General features: G+C 43.3%; 1 protein-coding gene across 2 annotated transcripts in view; it reads right to left on the bottom strand.

The window, feature by feature from the left end:
• Positions 1–20,611, bottom strand: part of SPTLC3 (serine palmitoyltransferase long chain base subunit 3) — a 168,789-nt gene that overhangs the window by 47,159 nt on the left and 101,019 nt on the right. Inside the window, exons 8-10 of one of the 2 annotated variants that reach the window (XM_008995768.5) lie at positions 18,094–18,199; positions 10,723–10,942; positions 1,294–1,420 (exon numbers count right to left, since the gene is read on the bottom strand). In XM_008995768.5, coding sequence (XP_008994016.2) covers positions 1,294–1,420; positions 10,723–10,942; positions 18,094–18,199 — 453 coding nt within the window. The remainder of the gene's footprint in view (positions 1–1,293; positions 1,421–10,722; positions 10,943–18,093; positions 18,200–20,611) is intronic. The other variant, XM_054255217.2, reaches the window with a different exon arrangement.

Raw genomic sequence — 20,611 nt, 5'->3', positions numbered from 1 at the left:
TGAACCGAAGTACAGGGAAGTTAACTAACTTGCTTGGGGTCGAACAGATAAGTCACTTGTCAAGGCCACACGTGAATGAATAGTATCACCGGAGTCAGAGCCAGGCAGCTACCTTCAGTCTCATACCATAGGGCCTTCCTAGACTGGATTGCCACTTTCTTTTCACAAAGACCAATCAATAAAATACAGAGACATAACACCGAAAAGATAAGCCTGGAAGGGATCCTAGAGATCAGCCAATCACTGCATTTCAAATGGAAGAAAAAAATATCCTCCTGCAGGCCTTAGTGAAAAAGAAAAAGTTCTGTCTTTCAAACAAGAGTCTTGGGGAGCACTAGGGCTCAGTAGAAGGGCCCCAGGGGCTATCGATATGCGGGTAAGTGAATACACTACTTTAATAGATCAGCCTTGTTCTAATCTGTTTTACATAGCAGGCTTCTGGTATGTAAGTATTCTGCTGCTCTCACAATATTGAAAACTGATGGAGTTCCCCATGCTTCTATTGAAATAGCAGGTTTGGAGGGTTGCATTAAACAGTGTAGGACTTCAGGCCAGCTGGGAGGTGAGGTGAGGCACATGGATTGTACAGTCCGGTGCCCAGGATAAATTGCTACTTCCAAAGACATGCTGCCCAGCTTCCCTGGCAGCAAGAACTGCCTTATTCAGCACCGTATCCCCTCTGGCGTGTGACGTGTGGTAGAATCTCTACAAACCATCTCTGCAAGACAGAGGGAGAGTTCCAAGAAGCTTTTGTGAAACAATTTTTCAAAAAGAGGATTAATTTGGGTTGAGCAAAGTAGCACAGTTTAGCTGTGGTGACCCATTGGCAAAGCAATGGCTGGAAAGTTATTGTGTTTTGTCTATATATCCTCAAATGGCCAGCGGTGGCCTTCCACTGCCCAACCTCTGGCTATAAAAAATAAAAGGACTGAAAAATTGGGTATTAAATTGACTACTTCAGTCTTAGGGAAACACAAGTGACACCCCAAGCAAGCACAGGCAAGCATGCACGTGTGTGTGTGGGTGCGCACACACACACACACACACAACATTTGCTTCATTTCAACATAATTGATTACACAAAATTATCAGTGAGGTAGATTAGAAAGTTTTCTTTGCTTTAACAAAGGGTTTTTATGTGGTGTGGTAATGGCACATGGTAATTTATCACGTGGCTTTATTTACACATAGGGTTCTATGAGATAAAGTTGTGTATTTGACAAGTGGGGAGATTGATGAAGCAGAAGGGAGACAGAGAGGTCCAGGAGCTGTGCTCTCTGCAGATCCTCTTACCTTGTGTGGTCCCATCCAGTCCCATGATAAATTTTAGTGATCTGATGATTTGCTCTGCTATTGGTGGGCTCATGGATGTAGCGTAAACAGCACTATGAGAGTGAACCCGTAAATAATCCACGAGGTCCTTAAATGAAGAGGGGAAATCCAAAAAGAAGGCAAATAAATATCAACACTGGTGATGGGAATTACATCTAGTCCCACCCTCATCCTCATAGCAAAAGACATTTGATCTCAGCTCAAAAGATGAATGGGGTCCAACTTTGAATGGGTTTCACCAAAGTATTTATTTTTTTACTTCTTCATAGTCTCTCCCTCAAAGACCTAGAATCTACAGAAAAAGCAGGATGCTGCAAGTTTGGAGCTGAACTTGAAGGCAAAACCAGGTGTGTGCAGAAGAGAAGGGTCCCTGAAGCATTTGTTGGTCACCCACTATGTGTGTGCACTGACTTTGTGTTCAGTGCCCAAAGCATGCAGGATGTCCTTGCCCTTGAGAATATTACATATGATTGTGCCCATGAACAAGCATGGTAGAATAAGTCACAGTCCACGCAAACTAGGACATGCAACAGGGCTGCAAGATGCAGAGGAAAGAGAGAGAGTCCTTCTAGCTGAAGTAGGTAGAGAAGTTTCCAATGAGGAGATATGATTAAGCCTTGAAGAATGAAGATACTTAACGAGGAAAAGAAAACACGGAGGGAGGGTGGCAGAGGAGAGAAGTTGAACAAAGGAACACAAGCAAGAAAGCAGAAGGCATGTATAGTAAAGTGTTTACAAAAACAGCTGTAATTCTTTCACTGTACCCATGCATCTTTGCAATCCAACTTTGCAGCTCGGAAGTGGATTAATCTGGGCTGGCCTTGTGACTTTCTCTGTCCGGTAGTATATGGCAGAGGTGATGGTGTGGTGGTTCTGAGTCTATGCCTCAAAATGCCTTGAATGCTTGTGTGCTCTCAGAACTCTCTCTAGCTGCCGTATGAACGAGCCTGAGCTAGCTTGCTGGAGGATGACAGCCATGTGGAGTAGAGAAGGACCATTCCAGCTGAAGCCACCCCAGGCCACCAGTGCCCGGCTGACTCAGCAGTGGACTGTCATACATGAGCAAGCCCAGATGAGACCAAAAGAACTCCTCAGCTGAGCCCAGCCCACACTGTTGATGGACAGAATTGTAAGCTGAATAAATGGTGGTGTTTTTAGACACCAAGTTTGGGGGTGGTTTGTTACACAGCAAAAGCTAATGGATGGAGCATGATTGGAGGACAGCAAAGGAGAGTTTGAGTAGAGGCTTGTGGGAAATGAAACCAGACTATAGGTTAGGACCAGATAGACTCTGGTCATGCCTTGAGCAGTGGAGAACTATTGGAATTTTGTGTATTTTGCGTAACACCCGTTGGAATGCTGAGCCCCTACAGAATGCTGGTCTTCAGCGGTAGAAGCCATTTTTCACCTGCCTGCCTGACTCCTGGGGCCAAATGTAGGGTCCTAAGTAAGCTTGCTGAAAGCCCTAAGAAGGTTCAGTAATCTAATGCTGCAGCGGTGAGGGCCTCAGAGCAGGCATCTGCGTGCGCTCAGTTGGACTGCAGAGTCCCTCCATCAGCCCACCTTCAGTATCTCCTTGCATTGGGACTCTCAGGGTGTCCTGCAGAAAAGCTAACGAGTCGATGACTGCCCTCTGCGTTTGCAGTGGGGTCTTTAAAGGATCAGGTGCCTTCTCTTTAGAATAATGGCACAGCTTAGAATCCCACTTAGGCAGGTATCTTTGCCTGTGTCTTCCTTCCTTATGAAGATAATTTGAAAGAGCTCTTGGGAATAGAGATCCTCTGCTTTGGGGTAGGTTCATGTCCCCCCCACCCTCCCTCATGAGTCCCATTCATTTCCACCAGCCAGCCTGGGCCTGTTCCCTGCCCCTCACTTTTCTTTCTAGCTTCCTTCCTTTCCCTTCCCTTCTACTCTGGTTCCCTCTCTCTTTTCATTTTAATTTTTTTCTTTAAATCCTTTTTTTCTCTGTATTTCAAAGTGTTCCCTCCCTCCCGCCTTCCCTCCCTCCCGCCTTCCCTCCCTCCTTCCTTCCTCTTTTCTTCTCACCCTCCCTTCCATTTTTCCTTCCAGCAAGTATATACCAATAACTTTCTCTCTCCTAGACATGTGTGGGAGTCCAAGAGAGGGAGGATAGAAAGGGACCGTAAGGCTAGTCCTTGGCCTCCATTATCCATTTATATACATAAAATTAAGTTTCTGCTGATTGTTTTATTTGATGAAGCTCATGTGCATGATGCTGTCCTGACTGATGCATCAGCCGCAGGGTCTCTGGGAAGTTCACTTTGGAGCATCTGAGGTGCCTCAAAGAGACAGCAGCAGTCATTTCCCAAAGTAGCCGCAGCCAGGGCTTTCCTTCACAGTTCCATGTTTCGTGCTCCTGGGGAGCAGCATCAAGGATTGTTTTTCTCTATTGAGAGTGATCATCTCCTACAGGATGCTGGGGAAGCCAACCAGGAGAGGATGAGTAGGTCTGGGAATTGGATGATGGAGGCTCAAGTGGACGTGTGTCAGGAACAAGGTGTTTCAAGGGTGTGATCTGGCCATGAGGGATAGGGAGATTTGGATCGATGCAGAGGAGCAAAAAGGCATGGGCCTGTCCTAAGATTAGAATAAGGATGGCATCTTATGTGCACAGAATAGAAGTGTCAATTGGGAGGAGAGGGAGAAGCCAGTGCTTCTGAGACAAGGGGATGAGGAGCTGTCCCCTTGGAGGGAGTATAACCCAGGAGTTACGGTGCAGCCTCTGGTGCCCGATAGTTTGGATTCAAGTCCTGGCTTTGCCACTTACCGCTGTGTGACTGTGGGCCAGTTACTAAACCTCCCTGTGCCTTAGTTGGCTTCTCTGAAAAATGAGATCATAGTAATACCTACCTCAGAGTTTATGCGGATGAAGTGGGTAAATACATACATGAGATGCTTAGAAAAGCATCTGGTGCACGGTGGATACCTGATGCAGTTGGTGATTATTGTTAATGAATGGCTGATTGAAAGATTCTTAGAACTGGGAGCATGGGGTGAGAGGAGGGGACCAAAATATAAAAGCTATTTGGAGTGTCTTTGTTTCAATCCCTCATTTTGCACAGGGTTACATTCTAAGGTTGTGTAACTAAATAATGGTAGACCTACACATCAAACCAAGGATTTTCAGCCCAGCTCTTCCTCCGTCCTTATGGGGAGGGGTGGCAGTAGCAGTGAAAAGAAAGGAAAAGAGAGACATTTTAAATAAGGGAGTACCCAGACTTGATGACATGTTGAATGACTCTGAAGAGATAATAACGCTAGAAGCTAACACCATAGCTGATCTTCCCTGGTGGCCTGAGGTTCCATTTTAAGAAGTTTGTATGTGTTAATACATTTAAACTTTGTGAGAACTCTTTCAGGAAGGTACTGTTTTAATCCCCGTTTTATAGACAGAGCAACTGAATGATCACAGAGAAGTTTATATGATTATTCCCAAAAGGTGGGAGAACAAGGATTTGGACCCAAAGAAGCAGGCTCTGGCACCCACCTTTGGACCAGACTTCTCTACAGAAGAGCAAGCGTGGTGTGGTGTGAGGGGGTCCAGGAGAGCACAGACCCCATCACCGCTCTCCTAACCCCACGGTGCTTTCTCTAACCCAGAGATTGTTCTTCTTTTTGGAGGGGTGAGATCACCTGACCTCATCTCTGTGGTACTAAACCGCAGATTGAATCACATTGGTCTCAGAATGTTTCAAGTCTGTCTCTCTTGTTTCTCTAAAGGGGACTGAAATCTCCTTGAGAGCCGGGATGGAGCTATACACTTTTTTTTGTTTTGTTTTGAGATGAAGTCTCACTCTCGTTGCCCAGGCTGGAGTGAAATGGCATGATCTCAGCTCACCCCAACCTCTGCCACCCAGATTCAAGCAATTCTCTTGCCTCAGCCTCTTGAATAGTTGGGACTACAGGCACCCTACACCATGCCTGGCTAATTTTGTATTTTTAGTAGAGATGGGTTTTTCCATGTTGGTCAGGCTGGTCTCAAACTCCTGACCTCAGGTGATCTGCCCGACTTGGCATCCCAAAGTGCTGGGATTACAGGTGTGAGCCACCACACCTGGCCTACACTTCTTTTAAAATCCATAGTGGTGGATACCTAGTAGTGGCCTGCTAAATACTGACAATCTAATGGAAAGCAGAGGGGTTTTAGAGACAGAAGAAAGATGGCCAGGGGCCTCAAAGCATAATAGGGTATTATTCAACTGTATTCTTGGGGACGAGTGTAGCAATCCTCGCTTAGCTTGGGGCTCATCACTGACAAAGATTAGAGAAGGAAACAAAAGAAAACTTCGTTTGATCTCAAAAGGGCTCTTCCCAATGTCCCCAACCCTGATTCATAGATGGAGGCATTTTTTAAAGTCAAGGCCCTGAGCCTTCTTAGTTTGAAAAAATACTGTAGCATCAGGGTAGCATCAGTCTCTTTCAATGTTAAGACTATCTTGTCCACGATTTTACTTTTTTTTTTTGGACTGAGTTCACTTTCTCTCAAGGTCTGAGTTTGTGGATGGAAACTCAGACCTTTTGCGTTTGTGTGGTTCAAAAAATGGAGCTCTTTGGGTAACTTCTGGAGAGCATCAGAAAGAGCCTTGATTCCTGGCTACTAATTCCTCCTCTAGTTCCCCCTTCTGGTGCTATGAGCCATGAGTTAAGAGGTGGCTTTAGTCTTTTGCAGGGCGAGTCTGGGTCATGTCTTCTTCAGGGTGGGTTAGAGGTCTCCTCTTACCGAGGTTTCCAAGTCAATTTGGAAGTTCAAAACCCTCATTGTTTTCTCTACCCATAGGCCTGAAGTTCAAGGACAAGGGTGGCTTTTTGGGAGGAAATCAGACAGGAGACGCTTTGAATAAACATTTTAGTGCTCATTCCCTGACCCCTGCTTACTTCAAAGGGATGTTAAATTACAGCCAGGGCCTAGCGTGCAGGGCAGAGCTAGCTTTTCAGGTCAACCTGCCTTTGACTGGCATGCAGGCTGCTGGGCTAACACTCACTTGAAATGTGTCTGCCCTGTCCCACTTCCCTTCTTCAGAATTCCAGCCCTGAAATCTATCAGTTACAAAGGCCACCTTGCTTCATTCATTTGCAAGTCTCTGGTCAGCCCGTGGAGGCTGTGGGAGCCAGTGTTCAGCACCAGGCACGCAAGTGGACTCAAGATCCTTTGCTGGGGAAAAGTTTGGGGTTGGTGACATTGACCACATCTTTCCAGCAACAGGATCAGTACAAATTTGAAAGAATAAAAATAAGAAACCTAGTCCCATCAGCGTAGCCTTTCCTTCAAAGAAGCCATGCATGGCATGGAGCTCTGACAGCTGGAGAGAAGTCCTTATCTGAAACTGCATCAAGAAGGTCTTGAAGGGACCGTCTCCTCCAAGTTATGCTGTTCACTGTGCATCTATAGTGGCTCCAAACTCTAAGTGAGCAAAATAGCAAAACTCGGCTGGCTCTGGACAGATCGTCAGCAGTTTCACGGAGGTGGAAAGAGGGAATCACAGAGTGACAGAAACCTCCAATTAGCAGAGGTGAATTTGTAGGACACTTTGTGAGGAAAAGCTTCTGAGGTCAAAACAAAACCTCTGTTTTCTCTGGTGGCACCATCATGCTAAACCCCTTTTTTCTCCTTTTTTCTAAATATATTTTACTACACGACTCATCTGGTTGCTAATATATACAGCTCTGACCTTGACACATTTAAGATTTCCAGAACCTCCTAGATACTGTTCTTGGGAATACAGTCCCTCTATACCAATATTAACATCATTTTAAAAGAGAGTTAAGAGCCAGATGTTTTTATCTTTTTTTTCTAGATTTTTGAGCCTGATTATTTTCAGGGTTTACTGAGGACCCCATGAGCACAGCAAAATTGAAATTATATACAGCTTCAGAAAAACAGCAAGTCTCAGTATGTATACTTCAGCTTTTTTTATGGTTAATTTTGTTGCTTTTGTATACATAGACTTAGAATCCTAGCTATTTTGCAATATATACTAAATTGAGATATATACAGCCAAGTATCTGGAAGATTATTAATCAACTCTCTATCAATCTATCTCTATCTTAAAGTAGTTATCAGAGTTTGAAAACTGTAATTACTTAAACATACAAGTAGTAGTTTTTTAAAAAAATCTTTAGTATTTGCCCAATCCTATGTTGTCTCAGTTAAAAAGCATAATTTAGGGCCAGGCGCGGTGGCTCAAGCCTGTAGTCCCAGCACTTTGGGAGGCTGAGGCGGGTGGATCATGAGGTCAAGAGATCGAGCCCATCCTGGTCAACATGGTGAAACCCCGTCTCTACTAAAACCACAAAAAAGTAGCTGGGCATGGTGGCGTGTGCCTGTAATCCCAGCTACTCAGGAGGCTGAGGCAGGAGAATTGCCTGAACCCAGGAGGCGGAGGTTGCGGTGAGCGGAGATCGCGCCATTGCACTCCAGCCTGGGTAGCAAGAGCGAAACTCCGTCTCAAAAAAAAAAAAAAATAAATAAAATAAAAGCATAATTTAACAGACTGAAAGTAAAAATTTTTCACAAAATTGTCTAAAGTTCATAGGGATAAAATATATAATTTAACTTGAAATTATATATGAAAAATTAACATAATTAAAACAAAGGTACAAAGGAACAGATATATAAGTTCCATTAAATCATGGACTCATTAGGCCAAAAGGAAGCCAGTGTATCTGGGTTTATCACAGTCCCACCAAAGCCATTTCACATAGGTGTGTATGTGACTGATTCTTAAGTCTTCAGGGATAATACATGCACTTTCTCAAGTGCCCCCGTTTCCTGCTCACTGCCCAGGTTTTGGAAACCGCTGTTTTTCAACGTTTTGCATCTTACTGTTTTTTTTTGCAGGGGGCGGAGTTTCACTCTTGTTATCCAGGCTGGAGTGCAATGGCGTGATCTCGGCTCACCGCCTCCTGGGTTCAGGCAATTCTCCTGCCTCAGCCTCCTGAGTAGCTGGGATTACAGGCACGCGCCACCACGCCCAGCTAATTTTTTGTATTTTGAGTAGAGACGGGGTTTCACCATGTTGACCAGGATGGTCTCGATCTCTTGATCTCGTGATCCACCCACCTCGTCCTCCCACACTGCTGGGATTACAGGCGTGAGCCAACGCGCCGGGCCGCATCTTACTGTTTAGGGCAGTAGATCTCAGTCTCTCCCAGACACGCTCTAATTCTTGCTGCCATCTAGTGGTAAATTTAGACACTGCATTGTAACACGAAAGGAAAAGAAGATAAAAGATGGGGAAGAAAAAGGAGGGAGAGGAGGGGGAATGAACAACGCGGCCCTCTGGATCCAAATATGCATAAAATGAGCATTTTAAAAGGTAAGAAAATGAACAGATGTACATACTGTTTTTTGCATCCTGATTAATGTAAATAGTGGTAATTTTCACAATTCTCAGTATCTACCCCAAATGAATAGAAATTGTGTAGACAGGAGCAACTACACCTTAAACATACTCTAGCTGACCTCAGAATGGAGAGCATGAGAGAGAATCATGGTGAACTGGTGTTTACTTCTGCTAGTCGCAAGGCTTTGTTTAAGTGGGTATCAAATGAAGGCACTCTGTTGGGGCGGGGGGGAATGTGACATCCACCAAATTTGACAATATTTCAAGGATTGTCTTGCTTTAGTTTATTCAGGTGCCTTTGGTTCAGGAAACAGAGTTATGCTTGGTTAAAAATTTTGTGGTTTTTACTGCTGCTAATCACAAAACCACAAGCTCACAGAGCAATGCAGCCAGGAACAGGGAGCTTCTAAATTTGAGACTCTCTGATCTTACTGCTTCGACAGTCTAGGAAGGAAACATTTAACTTTTCACCAGATTTAGCTGAATTTTGCAAGATTCTGGGCATTTCCAATGGTTTTAGCATTACCCCGCTAATTCCCACAGGTCAGGGGAGAGGGAATGAAAAACAATGCTTTGGGCCTGAAAGAAAGCAGTACTTATTGAAGGGTAAAGACCACTTAAAACTCCAAACATTTTAAGGCAGAGCCAGTGGCCAGAAGTAAATCCGTTGTTTTAAATCATGAGCTTTCAATGAGAGGACCGTTTGTGGCTGCAGTTCTTGGTTTGTCTAATGGGTTTACCATCCCGTTCATCACAATAGGAAGGGAAACAGGGATTTTTGTTGATACCACTTGCATGCACCAGGTTTGGCCTGGTGTGGCATCTTAGGCTGAGCCAACATCACTGTCACACTGGTTCTTTGGGACAGGTGTAGGTTTGTCTGAGATAGCTGTCAGAATTTGGACAAGGCTGTCCTCTCACAGGTCAGACAACTGGCTCCTTTATCCTTCAAACCCAGGTCTGAATATTGGATTTATTGGATTTTCTTTGTCTCCTTCCTTTCCTTCCTTGTAAATCTCTCTCAAATATTTGTTTTCTTTTCACAAACCTCTTGGTGATATTGGCACTAGAATGACAGTGCGAACACTCACTGAACAGTCTACTGCCAGTAGATGAGGATTTTTAAGGCATATAGATAAAATACTGGAGAATGGCAGGATTTGACCTATGGTTTATGCAATATTACGGAAAATTGTTTTGCAGAGAAAATTTCTTAAAAGTACATTCCTGCCACCGTTTTAATGAAAACTCTTAAAACCCACAACTTGTAGTATAGGATCAGCCTCCCTATTAACTAACATTTGCCTACTGTTGCTATTACCTTCCTTGTGTTTTTCAGTGCCACAAAACCCAAACTGCTTATAGTTTTTGTGATGTCCCCTTATCAGGTCTGTGACTTGGTATTCATTATTCTCTCTCTGTGTTAAATATGCTCCCCCCCCCCCATTATTTGTCTACAAGACAGACATTCATTCTAAACCATGTGGGTATGCGGTGGGCTGAGAATGTGCATTTCTGCCAATCTCCTGGAAAATGCTGCCACCAATGGTTGGGGACCACACATAGAGAGCTACTGCTCTAGATGCATTCTTTTGTTTTAAACCCAATTTTATTTTTCATGATATTGTAAGTTGCAAAAGCACTTCAAGTCCTGTGATCTGGGCAGATACATGATAGAAGCTTCCATGCTAGGGCAGAGGGAGAAATGCTCTTAATTAACATAAGATACGACTTAACAGAGTTAATTATTCCTCTCCCTGGTGCTTTGCCCCTTTGTATATGGTCAGTGTTGTCATTTTATTATAATGCGATCACTCATCACATGCTCCTCTTCACTATTCAAGGGAGCTCCTCAACATTCTGGGCCTTATCTGGCTGTGAACCCACTGGAGCCAAGCTGCAGTGATCAGCTGAGGTGTGGTGAACTGAATTGAAGCTTTCAGGAAATGCAGAGAAGCCCTACACACTGCATCCCCATCCCCAGGGTGCTCAGGTTTTAAACAGACACGAAGAGTCCCTCTCTTACCTTCCTTCCAGCTATGTAACCTCCTGAAGCTCCAAAGCTTTTGGTGAATGTGCCCATGAGCACATCAACTTCGTGAGGGTCTAGTCCAAAGAACTCCGTGACACCCCGGCCAGTTGGGCCCACGGCCCCAATACTGTGAGCTTCATCTATGTAGAGGTAAGCCTTGTATTTCTTCTTTAGAGCTAGGATCTGGGGCAGATGCACGATGGAACCTTCCATGCTAGGGTAGAAGGAGAAATGCTCATAACTAACAAATTCCCTCCTGGGAAGCTCTGTCAGTTTTCCCATCAATACATTCTAGACAGTCTGCCCTGATGCACATCAGGGACGACAGAGACAAGCCATTCCTTTGTTCTGAAGGCAGGTTTTGTTTGGCTGAGACAACCCTCTCAATCTTGTAAGGACACTTGGGCATTTCTCTGCTACTTGGATAAAATAATTTCAATTTGATGGATTTAAGTGCTTTCAGTTTCAGCTAATTCCCAAGCAAACAATCAGCTCACTGCATTCTTGCTCCAAACAATTTGTGAAGCCGGCTAGTGTAACTAGACTGACCATTTGGATTCTAGATATTCTGCTAGAATAGATGAAATTACTCTACGGTCATTCCCTTTATCTGCCTGGTATTGCCTGTTTGGCCAGGTCAGTTTGACCTAAACTCAGTGCTTGAATTGCCATAGATTAAAAAACGGATTAAAAAGACACAGAATTTTATTTAAGATATCGTAGTATTAATTAAAGCGCACTAGGAAGTCTCTAAGACCTCTTGTTCAATACCCACTGCAAGTCAAAGGCTGCGGTGTCTCCTCTTTCTGTTCCTTTAGGGCAAAGGAACAGAAAGTTGAGTGAGCATCAGAATCCTCTGAAGCATTTGTTAAAACACAGATTGCTAGACTCCTGCCCCAGAGTTTCTGATTCAGTGGGTATGTGGTGGGCTGAGAATGTGCATTTCTACCAAGCTCCCAGAAGATGCTGCCACCAATGGTTGGGGACCACACATAGAGGGCCACTGCTCTAGATGCATTCTTTTGTTTTAAACCCAATTTTATTTTTCATGATATTGTAAGTTGCAAAAGCACTTCAAGTCCTGTGATCTGGGGCAGATACACAATAGAAGCTTCCATGCTAGGGCAGAGGGAGAAATGCTCTTAATTAACAAATACCCTCCTTGGAAGCTTTGTTACATCCTCTGGCACAAAGGGAAAAAATGAAGTTCATGAATAAGTAAAATTACAATTTATATTTACATGGCACCTCTAGGACTCAATGGATTAAAAAAATCTGACACTCATCAGTTTTTAGAACACTTTGCAAGCTGTGTCTATTTGCACACAGTTTTGACTGTACTGATAGGTGAATTGTATGAAAACACACAGACACACTCAGACAATTCAAGCAAGTTGGTTCAAGAGCTCATTAATTGAATCAAACAGAGTTGAACTTCTCTTTTTCTCCCTAATTACCTATTAGATTAAATTGAATTTATTAAAAAATAAACTTAGGTGTTAGGTTGATTCATTCAAAACAGTCCAGCTGGTTGTGTGCACAGTTACTCAGACCAACCCGTGTTGGTTTGGAGAGAGCATCGTGATCATTGGGTGCAGCATTTGTGTGTGTCACAAAGTAGTTTTGAGTGGCTGAGTTCAGATTTTAATGAACTAAAGGCCAAATAGAGTTATCTTTTCTTATGTAAGTTTGTGAGTTCATTACAGCATGTTCTTAAATTAATTGCTTGTTAAAATTGTTTCCATGGAGGGGAAGACATGGAAACATGTCTGCTGACTGCTTAAGCGTACTAACTGTGAACTTGGGGAAAATTTGTATGATGTTCTCTGCCTGTTTCCTCATGTGTAATACAAACAGGATGATGGGCCCCTCTTCACAGGGTCTTTATAGCAATCACTTGAAATCATGCTTGTAAACTACATGACCCATGTTGGGCATTCAGTGAATTGTTATGGTCCTCAGGAGGAGAAGCACAGGAGGAAACGATGGCAATGAGTCCTAACTTGGGATATTGGGAGCCCTTGACAATGTTCTATGTTGAATATTATAGTAGTCAGGCATGTAGGTGTCATGGTGGATGTCATAAATGGCCTCAGGTCCTCAGAATTCTACAATTTTCTTCTCTTTAAAATGTTATAAGTTGGTAACACAAATATACCAAAAACCCGACTTGCTACAAACAGCCATTCTTTGTTCTGGAACTGAAATTGACAGGAGCCAAAGTTAATGTTCTACAGTGTTTGCAGACACTGCAGGCAGCTAATTAACCATCTTTCCATGGGGCTGGTCTAGCTGATGTTAGGAGCCTGCCCACCTGGTTTATATTTCTTCCTCTAAGATTAATGACTCTACAATACTGCTGACTTCTGAAGTTAATGCAGGGCACACATAGAGTCCTAGGGAGAACTCAGCTTTTATAGAGTTATATTCATCCACACTAAGTTTTCATTTTCACAGTGTGATCAAATTTGAATTCGGCCTTTTCCCATAGTGGGATATTGAGTCTCGTGCAGCCATAAAAAGGCTATCTATGTTATTCACATGAATTGCTGTCAAAAAACGGTGCCAAAAATGACACAGAAAACAAGAACAGCATCTTGTTCTTTCTTCCTGAGTGGAAGGTTGTGTTTTTCTTTCGACTTCAATAGAAGAAAAACAACAAAAATACAACTGTAGCTACAGATAATTCCACGAGTTAATTTGAAGCTCTGTGCAGGGACTTGAATTATTTTTAAACCATCAAGCCAGTGAATAATTCCTTTATGTCTTTTCTATTACATAATGTATTAGCTAAGTGACAGGCCTCCTTTTTGAAATCTCCCTCTCACCACCTTTCCCTCCACGTATAAACCATATTAGCCACTGGCAGGATTGAGAATTTAATCACTGGCTAGCTAACTCACATGGTGGAAAAATCTCCTTGGTGGGCCTAAAGTATAACCCAAAACAAGACAGCAAGGTGGAAAGAGAGAAAAAGGGAGTTAAGATCAATTAACAATAAAGTCATTACCGTTTTCTTATTCTTTTTCTTTATTTGCTTAAACCATAGAGATGCGGTAAGAATTTACCACTGAAGTTCTCAGTCCTTCAATTTACGTTATTTTGAGGACAGGAGAATAGCTTACATCCTTAGAGTAAATGGTCTTCTGAGACTATAGCATACGTGCATATGTTTATGTATGTGTTTGTTTTGGAAGAGATGACTATCATTCCTTCATTAATTTTAGTTTGAGCTCCAGCTATGCTAGTGTATATCCCAGGTTACCTGGGACACCACAACTCAAGGATATTTTTGAGTAATTCTGAGATTCTCAACCATTGTGAGTTGACAAGGGACCTAGACTTCTCAGAGACATCAAATTAGAAAAATGCGATTTAAAAACGATACTTAATGAAAACATACAGATCAGAACACTGAAATAATATTATTAAGGGTTCATGAAACTCTGAATTTCAAGTTTCAATGTCCCTGTTTTACAGTTGAAGCAACTGAGCCCTAGATAGGTTAATGGTAAAGGTCAAATGGATGATCTTGCATTTTCCATGTTTACTTCATTGGATATGGACACATTGGCTGACTCTTCATTTACATTGGGACTCAGGTCCCATCAGGGCCGCCTGGTTTTAATACCAGCTCTGCGTCATTTCAGTTATGTGTCCTGGGGCAAGTTATCTAAGTTATCTGAGCCTCAGTTTCTTCATATTCACAGTAACTTCAGGAATACTTGAAGGCTTACTCAAGGTTGCACATGGGAAATGTTTAGCAAGGAGTAGACACATGGTCAATGTGAGTTTCTTTCTCTGACATCCACTTTCTGGGTGGAGGAAGAGCAAACAGGCTTGCAACATAGATGACTTACGTTTTCTGAGTTGTGACTTCTTAGACTGGAAATCAATGTGATGATGAAGACGGCCACTCTTGGTTGTTTGCATTCTATGGGCTGGGCCTCAGCCAAGCACTAGCTTATATGACCTCATTGAATACTTGTTATTACAAAAGTACCCTATGGAGGCCACAAGGATGTAGGTGGTGATGCCAGGATTTGAACCTAAGTCCCAGGCCTGCCTCAAAATCCTGGCTCCTCTATATTCTACATATGAATAATAATACCTATGAATGATGACATTATTATTATTAGTTTTGTGGAGTTTTCTGACTTCTCAGACTGGGTATCTAGCCTTTTCTATCTTAATATCTGCCTGAAACCTTCTGATTTGACTGATTGCTCTCTTTGGGGGATATGAAAAAATTGATATATGTGGGCTCTGTGGTTACATATGTAGGGATACTTTACCCATGGTGGCAGACAACAAGCAAGAGGAAAAAACCTGGGAGTTAAAATTCAAGGGCGGCTTTGTGTGGGTATCAACAAGATATGCATTCCTAATATACCTCTAAAAAGTAGAAGTGCATTTGTGAACTATTGACTTCACATTCTTAACCTTGGACCTTTGGAAAATTCCATGGGAAATAATTTTTTTTTTTTTGGAGACAGAGTCTCTCTCTATCTTCCAGGCCAGAATGCAGTGGCATGCTCTCAGCTCACTGCAACCTCCGCCACCCAGGTTCAAGTGATTCTTGTGCCTTAGCCTCCTGAGTAACTGGGATTATGGGAGTACACCACCATGCCTGGCCAATTTTTGTATTTTTAGTATAAGTGGAGTTTCACCATGTTGGCCAGGCTGGTCTCAAACTCCTGACCTCAAGTGATACGCCCGCCTTGGTCTCCGAAAGTGATAGGATTTCAGGCATGAGCCATTGCACCTGGCCTTATGGGAAATATCTGGTGGTAGTTGCAAATTAGAATGCCTATATAAAGGCTTTTCCTTTGAAGATTAAAGCTCTAGAACTCTTCTCTAGGCTATGTTTATTTTACAGATGAGGAAATTTAGGCCCCCAAGATTACTGAGGCTTGTCAGTGAGATGCCCTGTTTCCTATCTGTGAATGAGGCCTTCTAAATCTTGGTCTCATTTAAAGTCAAGATTCCTGTGTGGGTGAAATGAAAGGAACCTCCTTGTGAAGGAAAATTCATAGAAAGTGGGGCCTTCACTCTGTGTCATCACTAGGTCCATTGAGCCGCTATGGTGGATGGCTTCCAAAGATGGCTGCCTGCAGAGCTTCTCATCCTTGTATATACAAGTGGATCCTCCATCACGGGGTAGGGTCTATTTCACCTTCTTTGGAATCTGGGCCGGCCTCATGATGTGCTTGGGTCAATAGGTCAGGGCGGAAGTAATAATGTCTCAGCACTGGCAGCCTCCGCCTTTGCTCTGTTGGAAGCCAGCATCATGTTGTAAGACTAAGCAAGGAGAAGAGACTGTCTATAGAGAAAGCCATGTGGAAGCGAGCATGGTACTCTAGCGAAAGCTGGTACTGAGGGCCAGATGTGCAAGTGAGGCCATTATGGATGTTCCAGCCCCAGACAAACTGTCAGCTGAATGAAGTCCCAGGAGTGGCCTCCAACCAGCCCCATGTGGAGCAGAAGAACTGCTCAGTTGGTCCACACAACCTACAGTAGCATGGGAAATGATACACCATTATGCTTTGGGTGGTTTGCTGCATGGCAATAGGTAACTGAGCAGTTGCCATTGCTAGTGCCACGAAAATTGCCATTTGGTGCCACTCTGGCTTGGAGCTGAAGTCCACACCTGGCTCCCTTGTCCTTCAGACCTGGCACGGCCACTAACAAGTCCTGCTGCTGGAGTGGCTTCTCTGTGTAGCTGATGGGAATATTTGCTGGTAAAATGCCAGTGGTCTACTTAGCTTCAGCCATCATCAAAGTGCTTAAGACCTAACTTTCCTTTAATGGAGCCAAGTTCTGTTTATTTGCCGTTGGGTTTTGTTTACTCTGGTTAAAGTAGATGCCCAGTCTGCTCTCTCTCAGCTGATCCATCCTCCCACGAATCTAGGCCTGAATGACAGGCTTAGTTAAGTACTATTTGTTCCCCTCCCAGCCTGGCAGCAGGCACAAAATCACACAGGGAAAAAGATCCATGCTTGTCATGAGATTATTTCTTAAAACAATAAGTTTAGGGCTAATGAGTTGTCAGTTATACCAGAACAGGTGTTCTCAGCCTTGGCAGTATTGGCATTTTGAGCTAGATAACTGGTGTGGGGGCTGTTCCGTGCATCATAGGATGCTTAGTAGCATCCCTGGCCTGTCTGCCATATGGCAGTCACACACTATGCAGTTATAACAAATGAAAATTGTCACATGTGCCTAGGCTGGAGCAAGGACAAGCTCACCCTGGAGAACTACTGGTCCAGAGTGCTACCAAAGACTTCAACAGTGCGTACTCCCTGGGCTGGCTGTAGGAGGTGCCGAGAGGTGATGCGGAAGGTGAGCTACTAGAAACTGGAAATGCAAACTTTGGATTTCCCAAGGAGAACCGGGAACATCCAGAACCCTAGCCATGCGGCCAGTAAGTACTGAAGTTAAAAATGTTAAAAATAAAATGAATCCAAGCTCATTATTATTATTTTAAAGTTGGGAGAATTTACTCCCCCCCACCCAAAAGGGATGGAGGCACACACACTTTGCTGTTGCTTGTTATTCATTCATGTAGCAGAAAAAAATGTACACTCAGGGACTAATGAGATTAGCGAGCTGAAAGAAATCCTGTGTCTATTCTCAAGTCTCCTTTGTAGCCACACTCCTCATCTTAACAGTAAACAGCCTTCGCTTCCTTCCTTTTAATATTTTCACTTTTCTATCATTATAGGAGATATCTCCCTCAATTTGTCTAACACTAGGATTGTTCGAGAATTGATTTAGGAGTGGGCACTCTGAAATAACATCTCCTTGGTTTGTGGACTAGACATCATCCCATTCCTACCCCCTGGCTTTGGAACAAGAATTGCACTCCACTCCAGGTTACTCCTACCTTGAGGAAAACAGGCAGATCTTTTGTATTCTGATGGCAATCATTGACCAAGTTCACCAAACAGCTGGGGGTTGGGTGTGCTATCCAGGTAGGGGCATCTGCACCACCCATCAACGATACCTGCTAGTCATAAAGGCAAGGAGTGTTCTGAGCTTGAATAACCCAGCTGCGAAAGGTCTTTGAGACTCTGGGGCAGTCAAAGGTAGTGGAAAGAATCAACTCAAGTTAGCAATGCCTTTCGAGGACATTTGAGGAAGCCTTCACAAGCATGCCAGCCTCCAAACTGCTCTGCCATATATATAGAGTCATCAGAAAGACAGTTGACACAAAACTGACAGCTCCCATTGGTGGTTATGTCTCAGGTCCCTTTGTAATAACCGTATCTAACTCATTTCTCTATTTTGTTAGGAAAGCCTTTCCACACTGGTCAGCTTGCTGCAGGCCTCCGAGTCATAAAATGTGTCTGGTTATTTACATACCTGTAGGTACCCTCCACCAGGATGAGAATCTTTTTCCAAGCTCTGCGGGTTCGAGGCTGGCCATAGATGACAGCATCTCTCAGGAGCTTCTCTAGGCTTTGTGTGTCTTTAAATAATACCAAAAAAGAAATTGAGTCATGAGACAGCTTACTTTTTCTTTTCCACTTTTTTTTTTGAGGAGGCATCAGATGTTTTACATTCATACTCAGACTTAAACTTTCAGAGAACGAAGTCAAAATCAGAGAACCCTTTGTGTGTGAGAGAGAGAGGTGTCTAGTTTTTTAGTAGAACTAATTCTGACAAGACACATAGCTGGATTTGTACAAGTAGGCAGAGTAAACCAGTGGGGCATGGTTTCCTAGGCTCTTATGGGGCTCTCCCCACCTGCCTTAGAGAGATTGAAATTCCACATTAAATGCACCTCTTAGGACTAAGCTTTGTTGCAGGGTAAAATGAACTCTGAGAGACATAATACCGCTTGTCAATCACTTAGAAATGTGTTAGGGTTTGGCTGAGTTTGCACAGATCTCACCTCCTACACTTTGAGACTTGATTTCTGACATCCCCCAACCTCAGAAGATTCAAAACTTTAAAGCAGTGGGACAATTAAGCCTTTTTTTCAAAATATGTAGAGATCTCTGAACACAATCATAGCTCACAGTTATTGAGCCAGACACCCTTCTAAGCTCATTTTTTGTTATACCTCATTTAATTCTCATGAGAACCATCTGGAGGAAGTACTAGTAACATTTGCATTCTGTGGGTCAGGAAACTGAGGCACAGAGAAGTTGAGTAAACTGCCTGAGGTCTACCATAAGCAACAGAATCAGGATTTGAACCCGTGTAGTCTGTACCGTGGCCCATATTCATAACACTACTACCGTTTGCTGCTTTGTGTGAAAGCCTTTGTCCCTTCTTCCCAAATTAAATGGTGACGTGGAACAAGGGAGGATGAATGTTTGGCAGAATGGTCTTAACTTCTAATGTCAGATATCATCAGATGCAGATGACTGGGCTTGGGCTGAGGGACCATTTAGAGGAACCTGCCTACCAATCGAGCTGTTTGGCATGTGTGTATGTATTACAAAACTTTTAAGCCTAGCAAGAAAAAAATCGCCAAGGTTTATGGACATATGTTTTAGAATCATTATATTTCTTTTTTTTTGGGGATGGAGTTTCACTCTTGTTACCCAGGCTGGAGTGCAATGGCGCGATCTCGGCTCACGGCAACCTCCGCCCCCTGGGTTCAGGCAATTCTCCTGCCTCAGCCTCCTGAGTAGCTGGGATTACAGGCACGCACCACCATGCCCAGCTAATTTTTTGTAATTTTTAGTAGCGACGGGGTTTCACCATGTTGACCAGGATGGTCTTGATCTGTTGACCTTGTGATCCACCCGCGTCGGCCTCCCAAAGTGCTGGGATTACAGGCGTGAGCCACCGCGCCCGGCCTAGAATCATTATATTTCTACTGTGTATATTTTGCATCTCCTAAGCTTTCCATTTTTTGAGAATTTGAAACTGAATACTTGAAGTCTAGAATCCAATCTTAATTTTAAAAGATGGAGATGCTACTTAACTGCTGGTTTGCTTGTTATGTAATGTTTGCCAGGCATTACAGACACCATTTTAAATGCTCAAAAAAAGGTGACATCTAGCAAAGATAAATTTTTGAGGTCAGGAGTTCAGGGCCAGCCTGGCCAACATGGTGGAAACCAGTCTCTACTAAAAATACAAAAAATTAGCCAGTCGTGGTGGTAGGCACCTGCAATCCCAGCTACTCTGGAGGCTGAGACAGGAGAATTGCTTTAACCCAGAAGATGGAGGTTGCAGTGTGTGTGTGTCTATTATTTTGTTTTTATCTTTTAAGCCTAGCAAGAAAAAAAAAGGCCGAGGTTTATAGGCATACTTTTGAGACTCATTATATTTCTACTGTGTATATTTTGCATTTCCTAGCTTTCCCTTTTTTGAAAAACTAAAATTGAAATACTTTAGTTCTAATCCCACCAAGTTCGCACCACTCTACTTCAGCCCAGGCGACAGAGTGAGATTCTGTCTTAAAGAAAAAGGAAAGAGAAATCTAACACAGCATAGTTAGTACTGGTTTTGGCCTCTGTAGACAAAGCTCTCCAGAAGCAGATGTGCATTGAATCACTCACTGATCTAGGCAGAAATTAACTGCAGTTCTTGGTCTCAACGGAGAGGCCTTCAACTTTGTCTTTTAGTCTCCAGTTTGTGGCTGGATCTGTTTTAGGGCTTCCCCCAAAACTGGGTGAATCCGTTAGTGGCTGCATTGACTTTTCCATACTGCAACCCTGCCACAATCAATGAAGCCACAAAATAGTTCTTGGAAATAGAGTTGTGAATGTATTTGTGTGTCTCTAAAAATTATCCCGTACATTTGAGCAAACCGTACTTTTAAATAAAGGTACCTTCCTGTGAGTTGGAGTGGGATAGGACAAGTCAGAATTTGATAGTGCAGTATCAGAACCTCATCTCTGAGAGGCCCTCGTTAGCATGG

This window comes from Callithrix jacchus, chromosome 5, assembly GCF_049354715.1.
Source record: "Callithrix jacchus isolate 240 chromosome 5, calJac240_pri, whole genome shotgun sequence".
Taxonomy (NCBI): domain Eukaryota; kingdom Metazoa; phylum Chordata; class Mammalia; order Primates; family Cebidae; genus Callithrix; species Callithrix jacchus.
This window is presented reverse-complemented; position numbering and strand designations above follow the sequence as displayed.